The sequence below is a fragment of the Aythya fuligula genome, chromosome 11, assembly GCF_009819795.1.
Source record: "Aythya fuligula isolate bAytFul2 chromosome 11, bAytFul2.pri, whole genome shotgun sequence".
In the NCBI taxonomy this organism is placed as follows: Eukaryota; Metazoa; Chordata; class Aves; order Anseriformes; family Anatidae; genus Aythya; species Aythya fuligula.
Genome location: NC_045569.1, coordinates 15,105,263 through 15,124,845, shown reverse-complemented (window position 1 = coordinate 15,124,845; position 19,583 = coordinate 15,105,263). Strand labels below are relative to the sequence as shown.

General features: G+C 42.8%; 1 protein-coding gene across 2 annotated transcripts in view; it reads right to left on the bottom strand.

Annotated features, from left to right (window-relative positions):
- Window positions 1–1,841: 1,841 nt before the first annotated feature.
- Window positions 1,842–19,583, bottom strand: part of SV2B (synaptic vesicle glycoprotein 2B) — a 59,359-nt gene continuing 41,617 nt past the window's right edge. For both annotated transcript variants that reach the window (XM_032194648.1, XM_032194649.1), the window contains exons 3-13: window positions 18,072–18,252; window positions 17,395–17,546; window positions 15,270–15,403; window positions 14,544–14,633; window positions 12,285–12,395; window positions 11,091–11,179; window positions 10,164–10,328; window positions 7,845–7,978; window positions 6,706–6,906; window positions 4,576–4,735; window positions 1,842–3,613 (exon numbers count right to left, since the gene is read on the bottom strand). In XM_032194648.1, coding sequence (XP_032050539.1) covers window positions 3,430–3,613; window positions 4,576–4,735; window positions 6,706–6,906; window positions 7,845–7,978; window positions 10,164–10,328; window positions 11,091–11,179; window positions 12,285–12,395; window positions 14,544–14,633; window positions 15,270–15,403; window positions 17,395–17,546; window positions 18,072–18,252 — 1,601 coding nt within the window. In that variant the 3' untranslated portion in view covers window positions 1,842–3,429. The remainder of the gene's footprint in view (window positions 3,614–4,575; window positions 4,736–6,705; window positions 6,907–7,844; window positions 7,979–10,163; window positions 10,329–11,090; window positions 11,180–12,284; window positions 12,396–14,543; window positions 14,634–15,269; window positions 15,404–17,394; window positions 17,547–18,071; window positions 18,253–19,583) is intronic.

Genomic DNA, 19,583 nt, shown 5'->3' with positions numbered 1-19,583 from the left:
AAGAGGTCCAACTGTCCTCTACAGGAGGTTTTTGGGATTTAAGGCAAGTCCCCTGTCTTGGTCCTCTGTGCCCTCATTGCTGAAAAGTTCACAAATCCGAGGAAATGGTGCTCAGTGAGGATTGTTATTGGGCTGTGATCAGCACTTTTGCTCTGCAGATGATCCAGTAATAGCAGAACTCCAAGACATGGAGACTGTTCACTGTGGCAAGTGTAGGCAGGGAGAACTGCTGGAGGAGGCAAGCTGGCCCTTGCAGTGCAGCTACAATGCTGATTTTACAGCAGAAACAAAGCTGAGCCATCAGAGGAGATGCCCGACAAGAAACCTCCCCATGCACGGTGCTTCGGTGCCCCATGGCTTGGGCTCGGCCTAGCTGGTAGCACACAGCCTGAAACTCGGAGCCAAACCAAAACTGAGTGGCCACAGATGTTCGCTATTTCATCTAACCGGGAGTAATGGGAACCCTGGGTGATTAGTTTGAATTCAGACAGCCGACTTGTAGGTGTCTAAGGCTAGCTAATGTGGTTTCCCCTCAGCTTTTCATTTCTTCATTCTCTGTTCACTGCTCCTCCTTTCCCAGGCCCTGGTGTACCAGCTGCAGTGTGTGTTTGCACTTTTGTATCTGTTCATGAACTCCCTGGTCAAATATTGGGGATAGGAACATCATCAAGCCCCATACCCACTGTCCCCTAACTCCAAAGTGACCAACCCATGCATTTTAGTGGCACAGTTGCATGGGAGCCAGGGTGACACTGACTGCCAGATCCTATTGCTCTTTACCTTGCCCCAGCTAATCTCTCAGTCATGAGGTTTACCAGGCAGACCCTGTGTAGGACCCATTCTGCAAAGAAGAAAGTTTCCTAAGATTGGATAACATTTCCTGATGTTACCTTACCATTTCTATCACCTTAAGACCTCAATTTCTTCTTTCTAAGGAAACCAATGGTGAAGTTTTGCAAAATAAGTGATGCCATTTTTGTAATTGTGCAGTGTCAATGGAGAACACAAACAATCAGGTTTGCTGTCAGAGCACTGGATATGGATGTAACTGAGAGTGCTTCATGGAATAAATAAAGATAAGTTCTGGCTCCACAGAGCAGCACAACAGAATAGTCCAGGCCATGAAACAAACCTTTTTTTCCTTGTAAATACAATGACTTAATGGGCATTCACAACCCAACAGAAAGAATGAAACATAGAGACCATGGAGATCTTTTGTGTTGAAACACATATTTAGCTGCTTTTTACCATGCAAAGGGATCAGACATTCTTAGAGAAAAAACACATTTTGGGCTGTAATTCTCAACAGAAGCTGTGAACCACTGCCAAAGGACATAATTACATTCACTCCTACCTCAGTGAAGGAACCTTGCTGTTTTGAAGACAAATCAGAAAAAAGGCCCTAAGCTACCCATAAAACGAGAAATGAGGCATAATAAGCCGGGCTATTAAAGCCGCTTGTGATTTTATCAATTTCATAAACCTCAGAATAAATCTATAAAAATCCCAAATAGCCCATTGTAGCCTAGCTGCTCTTTAAGTGCTTATCCCCAGCTGACACAGTGACGAAAGTAATGCTGTTTAGACACTTTTGTCTCATCGGCAAGGATTTGCTTCTTGTGATCTCACCACACTTTGTGTCTTTCATCTGTCCTCTGCAGCGGTGCTGACACCGACTGCCACAGCTGCGCGGGGCTGGCCCTGGTGTGAGCTGTGGGTGTATGTGACTGCCTCTGTGCAGCTGAAGGCAGAGGTGGTAGACTTCAGTCCTGCTGGATTTCAGCCTAGCACTGCTTGATTTTCTTAAAAAAAAAAAAAAAAAAAAAAAAAAAAAGGAACCAATGAAAAGTAAAAAGAAAAAGGTCACTAGCAAAAGTACAAAATAACTCATAACTTTTAATGTCAGAAAATATCACGGTGAGACAAATTCCCTGCATTATGTGACTATTTCCCATTTCTACTCAATTCTGGTCTATGGCTGAGCTTGTTGGATGGGTCTAATTAGCACTATCTAGGTATTTCTGTGTGTTATTTAACAGTCTACATTTCATTCCTGCATCCCAAGAAAATATATCCAAAAATACACAGCTCACTTTGCTTTCAGGTGCAACAGAACTTAAGTTGTACAATATAAAGAGCATATGAAATTCAAAAAGAGTCTTTACAGGATATCAAACTTAACTGTCCCACTTAATGGAGAATTTAATGTTCTGTACAGTGAAAGCTTGCTGTGTGCATTCCCCATGTAGCAAGTTAAATGGCTATAAGTAACTGTGCTTACAGTGTTTCGATGAGACCCAAATATGTAAGAAAATGAAGCATCATATTCTTTAACTAATATGGCTAAAATGCTGGTAAATTCTCTGTTAACATACTCTAGGTATTAGACAAAAAGTCCTCTATTTACACTGGATAATATGTACACATTTGGTTTGTGGAATGCTCCAACATCATATTAATTTCTCCTCCATCTGAGTTTGTAGGAAAAAGATCTTTAGCATCATAGAAATATATACTCCCAGTCATCAATGCATTTATATATTTGGTGTCTGGTATAAAGAATGGTGTGTCATTAAGTTGGCCATAGCTCCAGATAAACTTGAATTAGTGGGAATAGTTTTTAGTGCCTCTCTTAAAGTCTTTTAAATAGTGCAGAAATTAAAAATTATAAATTTCACTAGCTGATCACTTCAATATATGCACATATATTTGCAAGTAAGTGTAAATACATCTATAGATATAAAATTATGTATATATTTCTCTCCCAGACCAAGAAGGTGCCTAGCGATTCTTTATGCCCAAGTGAAGACAGTAAGGGGCTTTGAGATAGTGAGTCTTCTAAGAGAGCTGAGCACCCACTCTCAAATCCTTCAGAAATGAGGATTCTCATTTTTTTCAAGTTGTAACCCCCAAATCAAGACAGCTAAGGTCCAATTATAGCTCTTGGTCCTGTTGCTGGATCTGACCTATGATAGGTTTGTTACCTGCCTGCCATTTGGATGCCTTTTGTGTCTGAGCACAGCTTGTTTGAATTGCCAGGGAGTGCTCAGCAAGGCAGACAGGCTCTCACAGCTCAGCTCAGGATCTGCTCACACCCCCGCAGGCACACACATACACAAAGCCCCTGTTCGTGTCTTGTGTCACTACACGGGGATGGGGAGGGAAAGGATAGGCTCCCAGTGTAGGCAGGATTAAACCCAAACAGCAAAGCTCTGCAGGGTGTGTGAAGTAGCTGCATGCACCAATCATGGCTGTAAAAGGGTCAGATACTAAGGGGCTTCATTTTATCCCTTTGGGCTCGTTCGCCTCTGCTCCCTCTCTTTGAGGTATCAACAAAACGGTATAGAAAAGGACATTTTGATTTTTCCAAACATGGCTCCTTTTTCTTCTTCTTCTACGTCCACCCCTGACCCCCCTGGCCTCAGTTGCTCACATCAGGACCTGGTCTCGAGTCTCTGGCAGGCGCAAAGCGAGCAGGCCACCTCCAACCAGAGCAGAGGAAGCCAGGAGGATGGGAACCACCTTGGTTATCCCTACAAAGGAGGCAAAGATCGAGTTCCCCAGGATGGCACCAAACTTGCAAAGCCCATTGAGGATGCCGAAGGCTGTTGCCCTGTGGGGAAGAGAAGTAGAAAGCAATGGTTAGGAGGGATGATCTTGGCATAACTACAGAAGATCTGGATGGATTATTTTGTGAATGCTCTTATGTTTCCTAGGCTACGCTCCCAGCAAGTAAGCCAGCCAGAATAGATAGTAAATAAATAGATATCACTGTTTTGCATGTCTGTGTGTATGAGGAAAATGTCTGTGTGTACTCGTTTCTCTTCATTTTAACTTTTCCCTAGCTCTCAGGCTGCCCACTCTGACAGCCTTTGCCCTTCCCAAAGAAAGCAGGACCCAACCTGCTCTAGAACTTCTCAAAGCCCTTCCAAGCACTGGCTGGGGTGGGCTGTCACCAGAGCAACGACCAGGTCTCTCCTCCTAACCCTGCTTCATCCAGAAGCTCAAAGCATGCTGTCTTCATAGCACAGTCTTTCCCCTTCACTTCTGACTCTCCCCAACAGCTTGGAAAAGGCAAAAAAAAAATAAAAAATTATAATGATGCTGGCAGGAAAGATGTCATCTGTAGCTTATTCCCCCAAAGTTTCCAATGCTACGTCATCTCCCAGATCATTCTGTGCACGTGGTTGCCTCTTTGTTGTGGAGGGAAAGGCTGTCATGGTGATAAGCTAAGATGAGAGGCTGGAGGACACAGTCTGAAGGGCCAGACCTCATGCACATACACAGAAATGATGTACTCTCCATAATTTATCTGCCTATAATTTCCATACCACCCCCACAACTCCCTGAGTACAAGCCGTGGTGCAAGCAGAATTATGCTTGCAAATGGCTATGCTGATCCAGTATAGCCTCAGGACTACCAGGCTGTTAAGGTCTGCTTTATTTTATTTATTAAAATAAATAAAATACAATACCCCCATCAATGTATCTAGAGTGAGCATTGGTCTTTTCCATCAGGGAAAGAGAGGACAGAGTCAGAGGGCCAAGAGTGGAAAGGAAAAAGACTCTGAGCACCTCTTATCTGTGGGGTAGAGCTCCACGGTGATCACATCCAGGGCGTTCCAGGCGGCAATGCTGGCCCCGCAGAAAAGGCACTGCCAGCCGATCATCGCTGACTCGCTGTTGCCAAAAAAGAGGAAGAAGCAGCACACTGCAGAAATCAACATCGAGCCACCTGCGGGGGCAACCAGGAGAAAAATGTTGGCACCGGTTTCCCTCATCCGTGGCCGAGCTGCCACAGTGTTGATAAAGATGGCTTCTAAGTGACAGCGCTTCACCCCGAAATGAATGAAATCTGCAAAAATCCAAAAATACTGTGATGCTGCCTATCTGTCACTGTGTGATGCTGGAAACCAGCCTGAAAATGTTCTCAATAACCATCTGATCATGCTGATATTCCTGCTCTACGGAGAGGCTGAAGACAGGCTTTTCCAGGCAGATTTCCAGCATCTCAGACTTCCAGATGGACCCAGGAAGAGTAGAGGCAAGTAAACATGAAAGCCAACGAGGAGGAAGAATCATGAAGGTTTTTCAACTTGAGTTTTGAGTGAAGAGCTAGAGCAATTCACATCTTATTGAAATCACTTGACACATTTCTAGACTCAATTAAGATAATTTACAGCCGATTGTAAGAAGCACTTGAGGTCTCTTTTAATTATAAGAACATCATTAGATTTCATGGCACATTTGCACAGGAGCTATAATTTTTTGAACGCCACTGAGGGAGAAAGTGAGAGCATTCATGCTCAGTTAGCCACAGTTCAGATTCAGGAATATTAATGGCTACATCACAGCCTTCTTTCCCAGTTGGGAATTTTCACCTGAAAGAAGCAATTTTGCAAAATCGAAGTCTCTTTCACTGGAAAGTTCTGTTGCTGCTGAAATATCTCCATTTACCACCAGGAAACCAAAGATTTTTTTTGATTTGTTTGAGGTTTTTAAAATCAGTTTGACACCAACCAAAATGATTCAGATGATGAACTGGAACTAAAATGCTTCATTTTGTATATTTAGTTGTATTTTGCCACTGTGATGTTCTGCTTATGGAAAGCTACCATGCAGGACCCCTGCCCACTTCTTCTCCACAGCCAAACCACATCTCCCTCTGTGCAGTGCAGATATTTCCTCTGCTGCAGAGGTATGGTGCAGCATCAGGGTCACCGTGTGTGCCCCAGATCTGACATTCGGCACAGGAGAGGGTTTAGTGGAACACGATAAAACCAAACTGAAGTCCCAGTGAGGCACATAACACAAAAGAGAAATTCAGTTTTCACGTTAAGATGACCAGAAATAATGTGTTCAGCAGAGTGATACGGGTGGGATGCCAGAAGGCTGTTTCAATTGGAAATTCCATAGTGAAACGTTTCAGCATGTCGTTACCAATTTTTGTCCTGTACTTTTCATTCTGCAGAAGAAATAAGCATTTAGGTTTCCAGCTGTCATCTCAATTCCAGATGAAAATGCTGAAATGCTGACATGTCTGCAGGGTGGACAACCTGATTCTCATTCAGCTTTATTTAATTTATTTCCCACAGACCCACTGGTTTGTTTGGGTCTTTTCCAAATTCACTATGTGAAGGCTCATTGTGCCCTCCTGGTGTAAATTCCTGACACACTGATGAGATCATCTTCCTTACCTTTACCTGTCTGACAGCGAAGCTCAGCTAACTAAACTTCTGTCTGTTCCCAGAAGAGAGAAACAAGTGAGACACTCAAGAGAGTGTCTCATCCCTGATTTTACTAAGCTCACTTGTCTGTCCCTTGAGGCATGACTCCACAGCACCTGGAAAGAGAGCAAGGTCTGAACCCTGGAGCAAGCAACACTAGAAATTCCCAAAGTAATCAGAAGTTGATAAGGTGATAACTTAGTCCCATATGTCTAAAGGGTGGCAACTTGCTTGGATGTGACATGGGCAATTAATCTACCATATGTTTCCTGAAGCTCTTTTTAAAATCATTTGAAGATCAGAAACCTCAAAGATGGATCTCCTAGGCTGTCAAACAGCCACAGCAAATAATTGTTGTGATTTTTCATCACTACAAGCAAAACATGTTATTTATTTATACAGAATGTTGCAGAAACCAGCACCAACTGCACAGCACCAGGTGGTCCTGCTTCAGCACAGACCCCGACAGCCAACTCACCGATCATCTTTATCCTCCCTATTTTGTCCATGAGCAATGCAGAGATGATGTTACCCGGCAGCACGGACAGGCTGCCCAGGAAGCTGACCAGGTAGATCAGGAAATCATTGTCTTCCTCAAAGTCCATGTGGCAGCCTTCCTTCTCCTTCAGAAACGTGCTGTTTATGAGCCTGCAGTTGATGAATTTGTGTTCATAGAGATCTGCAAGAGAAAGAGGCAAAGTCTTGATCCTGCTCAGCTGATCTCCCTTCATACAGCAAGGAGTCAGGATCAAAACTAACTTAAAGGTCTCAGAGATGCTCCTCAATAAATGGAAATGGCCAGGGAGTTTTTATTTTAGTGACAAACTCTACCTTCATGCCTGATAGCTGGTGGCATATTTCATTTCTGGAATGACCTGGACCAGTATCCCTATGCCACATGGATGGGGCAAAGCAGACTCACTTTAATGGCATTATGGTTTGTTCTCTATTAGAATAGAAATTAAAAGCTTTTTCAGGACAAATTAATGAATATTTTATTATCTGTAATCAACAAACCAAAAGTTGAATATGAATTAAAGACGGAACTAAAAATTATATTTTAAGCCAAATTTGTTGGATCAAGCTTTTAAACTGCTAGGCATTTTGCCACTACTTTAATGTGCCGAGGCCTGAGCGCAGACTTTTGCATTTCCTTTTCAGTAGCAAATGAGACCAGAAGCCATGTAGTTAAAAACACTGTGAGCAACCTGAAGCATCCTTCCAAATGTAGCAACAGATACATTGAATTAAGCAAGAAACAGAACCTGAACCACAGATGGGAGCAGCCTCAGCCCTCGGGGCAATGCTGGTGGAGGCACACTTTTTTTTTTTTTTTGGCAGGCTGATGCCTACATGGGAAACTAAACTCGGTCTGTGAGAAAAGAAATATATCTAGCTAAACCATAAGGCAAAAGCACCGCCAGCACCACCCTGGCCAACCAACCATAAAGCTAAGACAGCACTAGTGCCTTATAACCTGCCTTCACCCTCCTTTTTCCATCACCACTCTCATTAGCCAGCGCATACACACACACAGATCCCTATCATCCTTCCTCCCAGAATCTGATTAAATGGTTCCTAATTACAGGGATGAAACCATATCAGGAATCCCATTACCAGTGTTATAAAAGACAGTAGAGATGATGGTGCAGTTTTCAAAGAAGGTCTCACTGGACGTCACGTCTTCAAAGTAGCATTCCTCAAACAACGAGTCCTCAAATCTCACTTCTTTGAATTTCATGCCGATAAATCTGGGGGGCAGGAAGCAGAAGTTTGTACTTTGAGGTATTTCCTACATTATATAACATGTTTCAAGAGACAGCACTGATGATAATTTCTACAGTCATTTACAGGAAAGGTTTTGCTTAAATGTGTAACTGACCTTCCAACAAAATGCTTTTGTAGTTTATTAGGAAAGAGGGGTTTGAAGACATTTTTTAAGAGATGGCTCTTATGGAATTTCTGGCAGTTTTCCTATTCCTCAAAGTAGTGACCAAAAAAAAATTAAAAAAAAAAAAAAAGTGCTTTTAAAACCCAAGTTGATTTTCAATGCTCAGTCTCACCCAGTGCATGGCATTTTCTCTGGCAGTTGACCTTCCTGCCTTCTTTATTCTGCCCCTTCCTCAAACAGAAATAAAAACAGACATTATCAGGAGCCCATTTGGTGAAAGGTTTCTGACAGCTGTTTAAACTCAAAGTGATTTTTAAAGCAAAATTGCTGTAAGCTTTCTAGAGGGAGCAGGAAGATTATGGGTACTGCTTGTAACCATCTCTGTTTGAGGACTGTTGCATATCATGTAAAGAAAACAGATTACTCTAAAAATAATCAACAGTGTCAGATGATTGATTTCTCCTCTGATGGGAAGCTTGACATGTCTGACCTGCCTGCCTGAAGGATGACACAATATTGATTTACCTGTGAGATTTTGCAGGGACATTGGGAAGATGTATTAGTTAATGCACAGACATGTTTGGAAGATGTAAGAGCTATTAAGTGCAAGCATTATAGCTCTAGCTGAGGACGCCACAACTGTCACCAAATAAAAAGGCTTCATAACATATGCCCAGAAACATAATTGAATTGAGCACTTACAAGACAGGCTAACTTGATGGCTATTTACACCATTAAGTGAACACTGCAGGACTTCTTAACCGAGACTACTAACAGATATTATTAATGTTCAAAATATAACAAGAAGACTACTCAAGTCTTTTGCATCATGTAGAAGGTCTCACAGGTTACAGCAACACTTCAGCTGTTCTGCATTTGCCCAGTAATAGCCTGTGATGTATTTACTCACAAAGGCTGTTAGAAGTCCTTTGCCTGCAGTTTGCTTTCTTAACATCTGTCTTTAAAAGAGTCACACAGCAATGGCCTGGTGTTCAATGGAGTTTTAATGTACAGTCAAGGGCTAGAGGCAAAACGGATCTATAAATCATGAGATATGCTCTGGACGTTGCAGGAATGTAGCTTAATCAAGTTTGAGTTATTAAACTAGAGAGGACGAAGGCAGGAGTATAGTGATATACATCACAGTTTTATATGTTCATCCTGGAAGGTGCTGAGCATCCTTAGTTCCAGTTGAAGAATAAATTAATAAATCATTTTGTAACAGTGAACGCCCTGTATGTTCCCCCATAGTGCCAGGATCTGGAGTAACAACACCCTGTCTAGGCCCTCTGGGGCAATGGGATCACCACAAAATTTACATAGGGGTATTTTCCTACCCATTAGATTGGGATTTAGAAAAGTAAAAATGTCCTGCTACAAATCACTAGGGTTTATATTGCTGTGGAGCTCACAGTGATTGAGGTCAGGCTGGATGCAGAATAAAAACCCAGGCCCAGCCCAAAAAGAAGAAGGGGAAGGAAGCAATGATGTTCTCCTAGAGTACCTTCTCTGACTTTAGAGCAGTAAAAGAAAAGGTGACAGGTTGTGGGGAGATGCTGGCCAGCGCACCAGTGCAACTGGCCATGGCACAGCTCATGCTACTGGGCTGCAGGATGGAGACTCAGGTAAGTCATACCAAGGACTTCAGCGCAACACAGCTTTTTATTTTCAAAAAAGTTTTAAGTGATGGGCTCTGCTGCCCAAGACCAGTAGATGTCAGTGTGTGCTAAGCAAAGAAAATCACAGCTGCATCTTGAGCTGCCCAGCTCCCAGTAAGGGTGCTACTGGAAGCAGGACACCTCGGATGGATCCCACTGGGCCTGGAGATGTGAGTGGCTCAGGCAGTGTGTGTGAAAAGTAGGATAAAAAGGACATTTGCTCTGTGGATAACTAATAAAAAAGAACTTTCCAAAAATTAATTTCGGTTACTTTGCAATCAGGGTTAGTTCCTAAAATTGTATGTGTGTTTTGGTGAATGTCATCCCCACATCTGCTCATGCCCTCTTCCCTGTCAGCATCAATCGAATCAATTTCTGTTCACTTACTTATCGTTTCTGTATTCCCCGTTTCTATGGATCTGGTTTTCCAGGGTGAAATTAAAGGTAAAGTGTGACACTTCTTCCTCATCAAAGATCTTCACTCGGGATTCGTATGCCTCCTCTTGGAGATACCGGATCATGTCAGGGAACCAGACAATAAGGCCATAGTAACTAAAGGAAAATGGGAGAAATACATTAGGGATACAGGATCCTAGCACTGAAAATACTGCAGTGCTTTTCCCAAACATCTACTTCATAACTTGTAAGCCTGTTAAATTCATAATACAAATGCAATTCTGACTGAAATTCTTGCATAACTCTGACATAGGACCAAGCAAAATATCTCCCTACTCTAAAATGCTGCTCTCAAGTATGTTGGTCCATTTTTGTTCACCTAAAGCAGGGCAATTCATTTAAATTTTAGTGACATTGACATCTGAGCCAGAAAATACAACAATATTCTGTCCTTGCTGCCCAAGAGACCAGCAGAGCAGCAAGAAATCTGGAAAATTCCCCTGGAAGGGAGATTTCTGCAAGTGTGAGAGTATAGAGGGATTTAGCTAAAATTTACTTGTAGATTAGATTCGAGCTAACCTGAATAATTTTGGTTTAGACTGATATACTGCTAGAAGCAGGTAGTTTTTTTATTTGTTTAGTTTTGGTTTTGTTTTGTGGACAAAATTAAATGAAAGGACTAAAAGTCAGAAAGTACTACTGCCCCACTGACTTCTCAAGTCCTGACTTGTTCAAAGCACCTTGTGTTCACATAAAGGCAATCAAATTGATCAATAGTTCATCAGAGACAAAGCTTAGTAGAAAAACACTCTTTAAAGTAATACCAGGATTAATATTGCAATAGTTTATTTAAATGTACCAATAATTATTCAGACTCTGAGAGCCCTCTAATTTCCTGAAAATGTTGAAGTGCCTTACCTTAAGGCCATAGTAAACCAAACCACAGCCAGAATCAGTGTGTTCATCCTGTACTGGGCTGTTAAGCAATATAGCACGTTGTCCCAGACCTACAAATCCATAAGAAAGAATTATCTACAAGGAAATCCTCACAGAGACTCAAAAGATTAATTTCTGAGTGCATCATAAATTTAATGTTGTCAGTAAAAAGGGCTTACTAGGAGAAGGTCAGATGCATGTCTTATATTCAGTGTTAGTTCAAATTCATGTTTATTGAGATAAATGGTTTACAGAAAGATCACACATTCAGCTGCGTGCCAGGGTACTTGATCTGAACACTCTGTAATGAGCTGGAGTGCCTGATGAGGGCTGGCTCAGATGACACACTGTGCCCCTCAGCCTACACCAGTAAATGTGGCTATGAACCTGTTCTCAGACCCTCTGACAATTTTGTCATTTCATGTATAAGTATGACCTCAGGAGTACTGTCAAACCAAGCTCCAAAGCTCATTGAAGAGCAAAAATCCAAATTAAGTTGACACTTTAAGAGGGACACAATGAACTTGGGTGGGGATGAAGCCAAGCAGAGCAGGATAGAAAACAGGATCTGCTTTTCTTGACCTACTGCAGGAACTACTGCCAGAAACATACAGGAACATAATTCCTCATGCTCCTAACTTGACACATAAACATGAACATAAACCCGCATTGCTATTAATTAAGAAGGACACTCCTTTACTTTAAGCTCATTCTCCTAGACTGGAATCATCCAACAAGATTTTCCACAAAGTTCTACATGTGTGAAGGGTTAAATTGGCTGAAGAGATAATGTAAAGCTGTTAGAAACTTAGTCTCAGCAGGAGCAAGGAACAAGCACTCACGAATCCACTGCAGGAGGCAAATTCACTTAGGCTTGGGGGAGAGGAATCAATATCTGAAGGAGAGTCAAGTGCTTGGGGCTGTGGCTGGGAGCTCTGCCATTAGCACAGCGTGGTTGCCTTGCTGGGAACAGGGGCATTTCGGGGCCTGGCTGCCAGTGTGGCATCTTTCACGTGCTCACATCTGTATAGAAAGTACAATCTGACTACAGCCCTTTGCAAGCAGCATCAGGTTTTTGAGAGAGAGTCAGGGTTTCAAGACACAATGACCTGAGGCAATGAGGCACTGGAGCTCCAAGCTCAAAAGCCCCTGTGGGATGTTTTATTTTCTCTTTACCTGTTTGAAAGTGGTTGTGATTCTGACCAGCCACCGCTGGTACCAGGTCCCTGTTGAGCTCTGGATTTCAATAAATTCATCTACTTGCTTTGGGGTTTTGATGTAGGAAACCTAAGAGAGAGAGAAAAATAATTTTGGACCAAGGTTTACAGAACTGATATTGGATGGATATTAAATTCTGCTGCCTTCTAGATAATGTTTCCATGTGATATCCCTTACTATCTTTTTCTTGAAAGTTATCAAGAAAGAGAGATAGAAAGAGAGATAATTGATTTATTTATAACATGAGATTTTATTATAGGAAAAAGCCTTCCTGCTAACACTCCTTCCTTACTGTCCTCCTTCCCTCCATCCTTTCTCTTTTATTTCTCTGCTTCCCTGAAGTATTTAAAGTACACCACTTCCACTTCAGTCTTTCACTTATTGGTTAATGTGCCTGTGCTCTACGTTATTTCTGCATCCCTTAGATTCCCTCTAGGAATTAGGATCAGACAATTGCAGTAAAATATATCTTCATGATCTACATCTTCATATATCTACATCAAACTGTGCCCCCAGGATCTCCTTTTCTATCACAACTGGCAGGAGCATTTCTCATTTAGCACCTTTTCAATACCACTGGCAGAACCTTTGTGACAAATGAACAAGTAGACGGGAACCTTTGCATCTGAAAATGCCTTCGCTCATGAGGTGAGCAATCAGTTCGCTCCACCAAAACAGCCTGAATTTTCAGCACTGAACACCTTAACTGAGCTGCTCAAGAAACCTTAAAAACAAGCCTTGGAAAATGTTTGCCCAGTAACTTTAAATAAAATATATGCTCAAGAAAACCATGATCGGTTTGTAAATACAAGAAGGAGGTGAAAATTTACTGAATAAATTTCTGAGTGTGAATGAGCTGCTTGGCTCAGCTGCGGAGTCTCTGTGTTCCTCTTGCTGGCACTGCTTAAATGTCAGCTCCGGGAGCTGTCCTGGTTACAGCTGACTCACCACAAACTGGCAACTTCTGACCTATCAGATAAACCCAAAATCCAACAGTTTGTACTACACCAGCCGAACTGATCCTCTGCCTGTGCCAATGGCTGCCAGTCAATCTTGGTTCAGCCAAGGCACCGTGCCTCGAGGTGCAACGCTCAGCTCTGCCCAGCCTGTAGTGGTTGGATGGAGCAATGAGCACAACCCAGTGTTGTACAGCTGCTCCTTGGGTCTCCCACACAGCTCAGACTCTCACAGTGCCCTACCTACAGATATATACATTTTTGAGCCTCTCTCCTCATGGAGAAGCAGCAGACTGGCCAGCTCGATGCAGCATTACAGGAAAGCCAGGTAGGCATTTAGAGACGCTGGGCTCTCTCTCACCTCTGCTAACTCACGGCAGTCTGATGGGCTAAAAATAGCACATGCTCATTAAGGTCCTATTTGAACTGCATGCAGTTGTCAGGTAGGGAAATTAATCTTTTTTGTTCTCGAAGGATCATTCCTGAGGGGCACTGCTTCATGACAATCCTTCTGAACAGGGAGCCTGGCTCAAATTTTTGTTCAAAAAGATATGTTTTACATACATATATAACTCCTTTTCTTCCTTCTTTCTATCTTCCAAGAGCATGCATCTTCTTATCTTTAAAAGCATAAATCAGGAGCTATTCCCCAGCTGTCTCACTGGGAGTTCACAACTGAATTACAGTAATTTGCAACTAACCCCAGCATACACCTTTTACCTGATTTTGCTATAAACCAAGACCCCTGGTGTGACCTTATTTGCAACAGGCAGCAGACTAATGAGTAGTAATCACTCATCTTGCTTTCTCTTGGAGACTTTTAAAGATGGGGAATGAGGCAGATGGAGTTTGGGAAGCTCATTAGAAGGTACATGAGGTTTAATCAGAGTTTGATTAGAAGCCGGAATGGATAAAGGAGTGACTCAGATCTCCCACATGACTAATATCACTCTTACTCGGTTTTAGTCTCTTAGAGCAGACCAATTAAGTGCATATGTAATTGGAAAATCACTGTTCTATACAATGTAGTGGAACATCAGGAATGAAGAGTATTCACAGCAATTCAAAGGACTGATTGATTCTTGAAAAAACAGGCTGGCACCTAACCTTAAATGCATGAAGTGTATCTCAGAGCCCTGATGGCTGGGGGTGGTCACACTGAAAGGGAGGCTCCCAAGGAGGAATAAGCTGGTGCTGTGCTGCACCAAGGAAATTATGTCCTGCTTTTCTTTTTAAATGGCAGTGGCTTTGTAACACTCACCGTAAACACCCTCTCTGGCTCGCCCTTGGCCCGCATATTGGTGTCATGAACATGCTTGAGGATCATCCAGGCTTCGTCATGCTTGCCCATCTGGAAACATCAAGGAAAAGGAAAATAAATGTTGCAATTCCCAGCTGTGTAATTCAGCAGAGTGTAGAGAGAAATCAAAAGGTCAAATACACTGGAGAACACCCATATGGCTTGGCTGAGTTAAGGGCAAAGAGCTAGAAGTGTGGTTTGTATGCACAGTGCAGCATTTCTGTGCTGGGAAAAGGAGTTACCCAAAACTGTCTGGGGCAGGAGAGGAGTCAGGAATGGAGCATTATGTCTGTATCAGAAAAGAGGAGATGTGTGAGGAGACCTGGGCTCTACTCCCACCTCTGACTTGCAGGGGCTGTCCTTTGCGTTTCCACCAGCATTCACTAGTTACGTGCCCAGACTTTGTGAGATGTTTTCAAAATGCCTTGGTTGGGCTTATAAAATTCCTGGCACCCAGCACCTTCTTCCTATGCCACATTCACCACTGGCCATCATTGATTAACCCCATAATCTGCAGTCTTTGGGGTTGAAGCAATTTGTGGAGCTAGTTTAGATGTGTAGGGCCACTTTTGCCTCTGTGCTTGTGCTGTGTGTGTTTGAAGGGGCAAAGAGAGAGAGATGGTGACACGCTATCACCAGCTATCCTCTGTTCATACCAGGCTGCAATGTTCACATGAATCATCTTACCTCCAGCAAAAACCGCGGGCTTTCAGGCATGAATTTCAGTGCCACCAGGGAGGCGATGCAGGGCAGAGAGCAGACAAGAACAAAGACTCTCCAGCTGTGGAAGTGGTACTTGGTTCCCATACTGAACCCCCAGCCTGGAAACAGCAACAGCCAACAGGTGAAGACACTAAATGGGGAGCCTGATTTTTCTCTCCTAAAGCAGCTCTGAACCCTACAGCTCTGCGTGACATGGGGACAGGTTGAAAGTTTGCTATTCTTAGTAATGATGGCTTTTAGAGGCTCGATAGCATGTTCAGCAGATAATAGCAAGAGAGTTCATGTTCATTACAGAAAATGAAACATCCTTGCTCAGGCTCTGCCATTTAAAAATATCTTATCTTTGTGTTTAGAAATCATCTAACAATACAAATAGCTCTATGCAGATGTAAGCAAGTAAGACTGGGAAAGGGTAGAGGAATCAGGCCATAATTTATTGCTTCTGAGTACTGTTACAGAAAATTTACAAAGGCTAAATCTTCTCTGATCTGACAGGCATGTTAGAAGCATCTCCTTTCCTTCTCATACCTCATACACGTACTTCACTTTTTATGGAAGCAAGCTAGGAAAGCAAGGTGATTTTTTTTCCAGAACTACAAAAACTGGGCTGAGATTCATACTCAGAAGATCAAGATCCTAATCCAGCATTTGGGATTCCTCCTCTCCCCCCTTTTTCCTGATGTCTGACCAGGTCAGTATTCCCCTGACAAGGAGCAGAAAGTACAGGATCATTCTTATGTTGCTGCATTAACAACCTGCACTGATGTAGATACTTTCTTAAAATAAAACAAAAGGCAATTAAAGAAAAAAAAAAATAAAAAAGGAAAAAAAATGAATATAAGCTTTTTTTTTTTCCTTAGTTTACTTTCCCTAGATACAAATTTCATAAAGAACATTTACTTTATTTTTTTTTTTTTCTATAGACATTTTAATTCATGTAGTAATGAAATAATCAGGCAATAGCTTTTGCAGAGTTCTCACATGAACCAGTCATGGTGCTCTAATCCTTTCCTCAGGTTCCAAAATAGCAGGGAACCTTGGGAAATCAAAAACAGAAAATACAAAAACACAGCACCAAATGAAAATCTGAAAAATAACTGTAAATACATACTTTTTTTAAAAAAAAAAAGCAATGTGTTTACAAATAATAAAAAATACATACTACAGCCTGACATTGCTATGCAGTAACTTTGCATTTTTGTTCCAACAGCCTCTGTCATATTGATTACAAACATGAACTTTATACTGATTGTGTTTTAAGCATAATAAAACCAGATTGATAGATGCATAAATGGTAGTTATTTTCTTCATGGTCTTTGTGGCCTGCCCTACTTTCCTCAAGTAGGATTTTGCAGACAGCTGCTGTCACTGAATACCGAGGGAATTAATCTTTTCCAGGAGATATTTGCTTCTGATGTTTTCCTGGGGCATGCACACGAGTTGGGAGGAGTTGCCCCATCACAAGCAAGCTTTGCTCCTCAGAGCACTGTTGCAGTTCACAGCTCACCCATCGACTTTTTCTCTCCCACTTGCAGCTCCATGCAGGGAACCCACCCACCCCTGGGCTCCACTAGGTGAAGCCAGACATGACTTCAGCCCGTGGCACGCCGGAGAGATGTGTCACCAGATACACAGCCCTGAGACTGCTGACACTTGGCTGAGGAAAAGAACATGTGCTGTCCTCACCGCTAACATTCACAGCACCCAGTAACTCCCCCATTAAAGTTACTTACTTTTGACAACCGGATCAATTTTTTTGCAATATAATCTCAGTCCAGTTATCACTTACCACACCATCCTTTTGATTACTGCTCAGGCTCTGGAGATATAATTTCTGCAGTGTATTTGAGGCTTTTGAGGCAAAACAGCCTTCACATGAAGCAATCTCTCTTACAACCTTAGCATCAGCCAAGCAATCAATCAAAACATTTATCAGCCCCTTTGTGTGCATTTCAGGTATCTATTATTTTCAGTTTTGTTCATCCTGGGCTGTGTAAGGACTGACTAATGTCATCTGTGCAGGATTTTGGAGTAGCGTAGTGTTGCAGGAAGGTGTTGTTGCCAGAAGTCAAAAGCACAAAACAGTTACCGTAATGGGGGATGATGCTCCAAGCCATTGCTGAAGCAAAAATGCCACCGATCATCCAGAACATGCAAAGCCAGCTCAGGTGCTCCCCCCTCTTCTCACGAGACAGGAATTCAGAGAAATAGGCAAACACAATGGGGAGGGATCCCCCGATACTGAGGAGAAAAAACAGCACATGAGACAAATAAGAGTCTTCAATGTCACGTAGTTGGGATTGTTTGTGTTAAAAGGGAAGGTCACACCTACAGATGTGCTGCACAAAATGCTGTGCAGGAAAAATGCTAATCTCTTTTTGGCTGGACTGGTCTTAGATATCTACAATAAACAATCTCCTTGTTATCTCTGAAAGCTGCATTTAATGCCCAGTTTGTATAAAGCCCTGGCAACCGTGACTGCCAACTGAGGTGGGCATTGATCAGCCTCCCTGGCCTTTATGCACAATTTGGCAGTATCAGAAAAAATGTTAATGACCAAACCTTCTTGCTGATAAAGCTTTCAGGGTCAAGAACGAGGAAACACAAGCTCATGTGCTAAACCACAGTGTACCCCCGGCTCGGTACCAGAGATACATCACCCCATCCACCTTCCTCGCCCACCCTGCACCCCTGGGTGCTGCTCAGGAGCAGCCAAGCTGTGACAGGACCCCTCCAGGACGTGGGACAGATCTACCTCCTACCCACCCGAGGCCTGAGATAAGGCGGCAGAAGAGGAAGAATCCGTATCCCTGGACAAAGGAGGAGAGGAACGCGAAGGCAGCATTGATTGAAAGTGATATGATGAGGCATTTCTTTCTTCCCAGTTTGTCGGCCAGGCCACCCAGCATGACGGCCCCCACCATCATCCCAAGGTAGACTATCAAGCCTAGAAGAAAGGGAGAGAAACAGTGAGTTTGGTAACATCCATTCGCCTATTTGCCATGTGAAAATCCTTTGCTGCTCCATACGTGGCCAACATCAGCTGCTGTTCCCCCAAGTCACAGCCAGCTACCACCTGAGAGGGAAATGAGGATGGAAATACCACCGAGGGTCTGTGCGCCTCACAGATATTCTGGCCATTTCAATGGCAGACCAATCTTGTCAGGAACCAGCATACATAATGCAGAGTGAGACCTGCCCCAGCCGGGCTCTGCATACTCTTATGACTTCTTGTTTTCCAAATATATTACAAAGACAAGGCTTTTCAAAAGCAGTGCATGAATTTAAACAGAAATACATTCAGGCTTATTAAAAAAGCCCTTTGCATTTTGCAGGTGTCATTAGGAGACACTGTTACTGCTCCAAGTAATAATCATTAATATTTCCAAATGAATAAAATAAGGGCTGTTCCAAAAGCTAACACTCTCCTGTAACTGTCACATGTAACTGTGTTCATCCCTTTTAGGCTTTGCACCTGGGGAGTCAGCATTACCTGTTCTGAACCCAGGGCTGATGCTGGGAATTTCTACATGAAGCTTAAAAGCTGCCCCTACACTGCACACTGCAGTGAAGAACGATATCCCCATTCTCCCCAAATTAGCCATCTCAGATGAAATAACCTCTATCCTTTGGCAGAACCTAATTTCCCCATCTATTTGCCCATGACCTTTCACTGCTCCCTACAGCATCACATCTTACAATACGGATATACCCTCATCTGACCATCTGACCAGACCCACATCTTTCTTTCCCAGCCTCTCTGCTCACATATCCCCGCACGTAAGCAATGGCCAGGCGTAAGCAGCTTAGGATGCACGTGTCCCAGCTGTGTGCCACCACCAGCACAACAGAAGTCTGATGTCTTATCTCTGCTAACCCCCCTGAGTGCAACAGGACTGAGGATGTGCAAGGAGGAGGCTCTCTGGCTGCTGTTTATACACAGAAGCCATGAGGGAAGAGACTGCCAAAGCAGGGATAAATCCCTTTGCAGGTTGTCTACCCTGCCCGTGCTGCCTTTGGAAAAATAAAATAATAAAAAAAAATCTCTTTCACTCGCTGCTTCTCCTAGCACTACATGAAAGGATCAGTCTGTTACTGATCTGACCTGAGTAGCACAGATACTTCATTCACTACTGCGCCAAGATCTGATGTCTAAGAGAGCAGAGTCTTCATCTGAACATTTCAGGAGAAGGAAGAACCTATTGCTTGTCTTGATAGTTTGCCCTATGGAGTAACCACTCCGACACTGCTAAGAAAAACGGGTTCTTCTTTTTGACT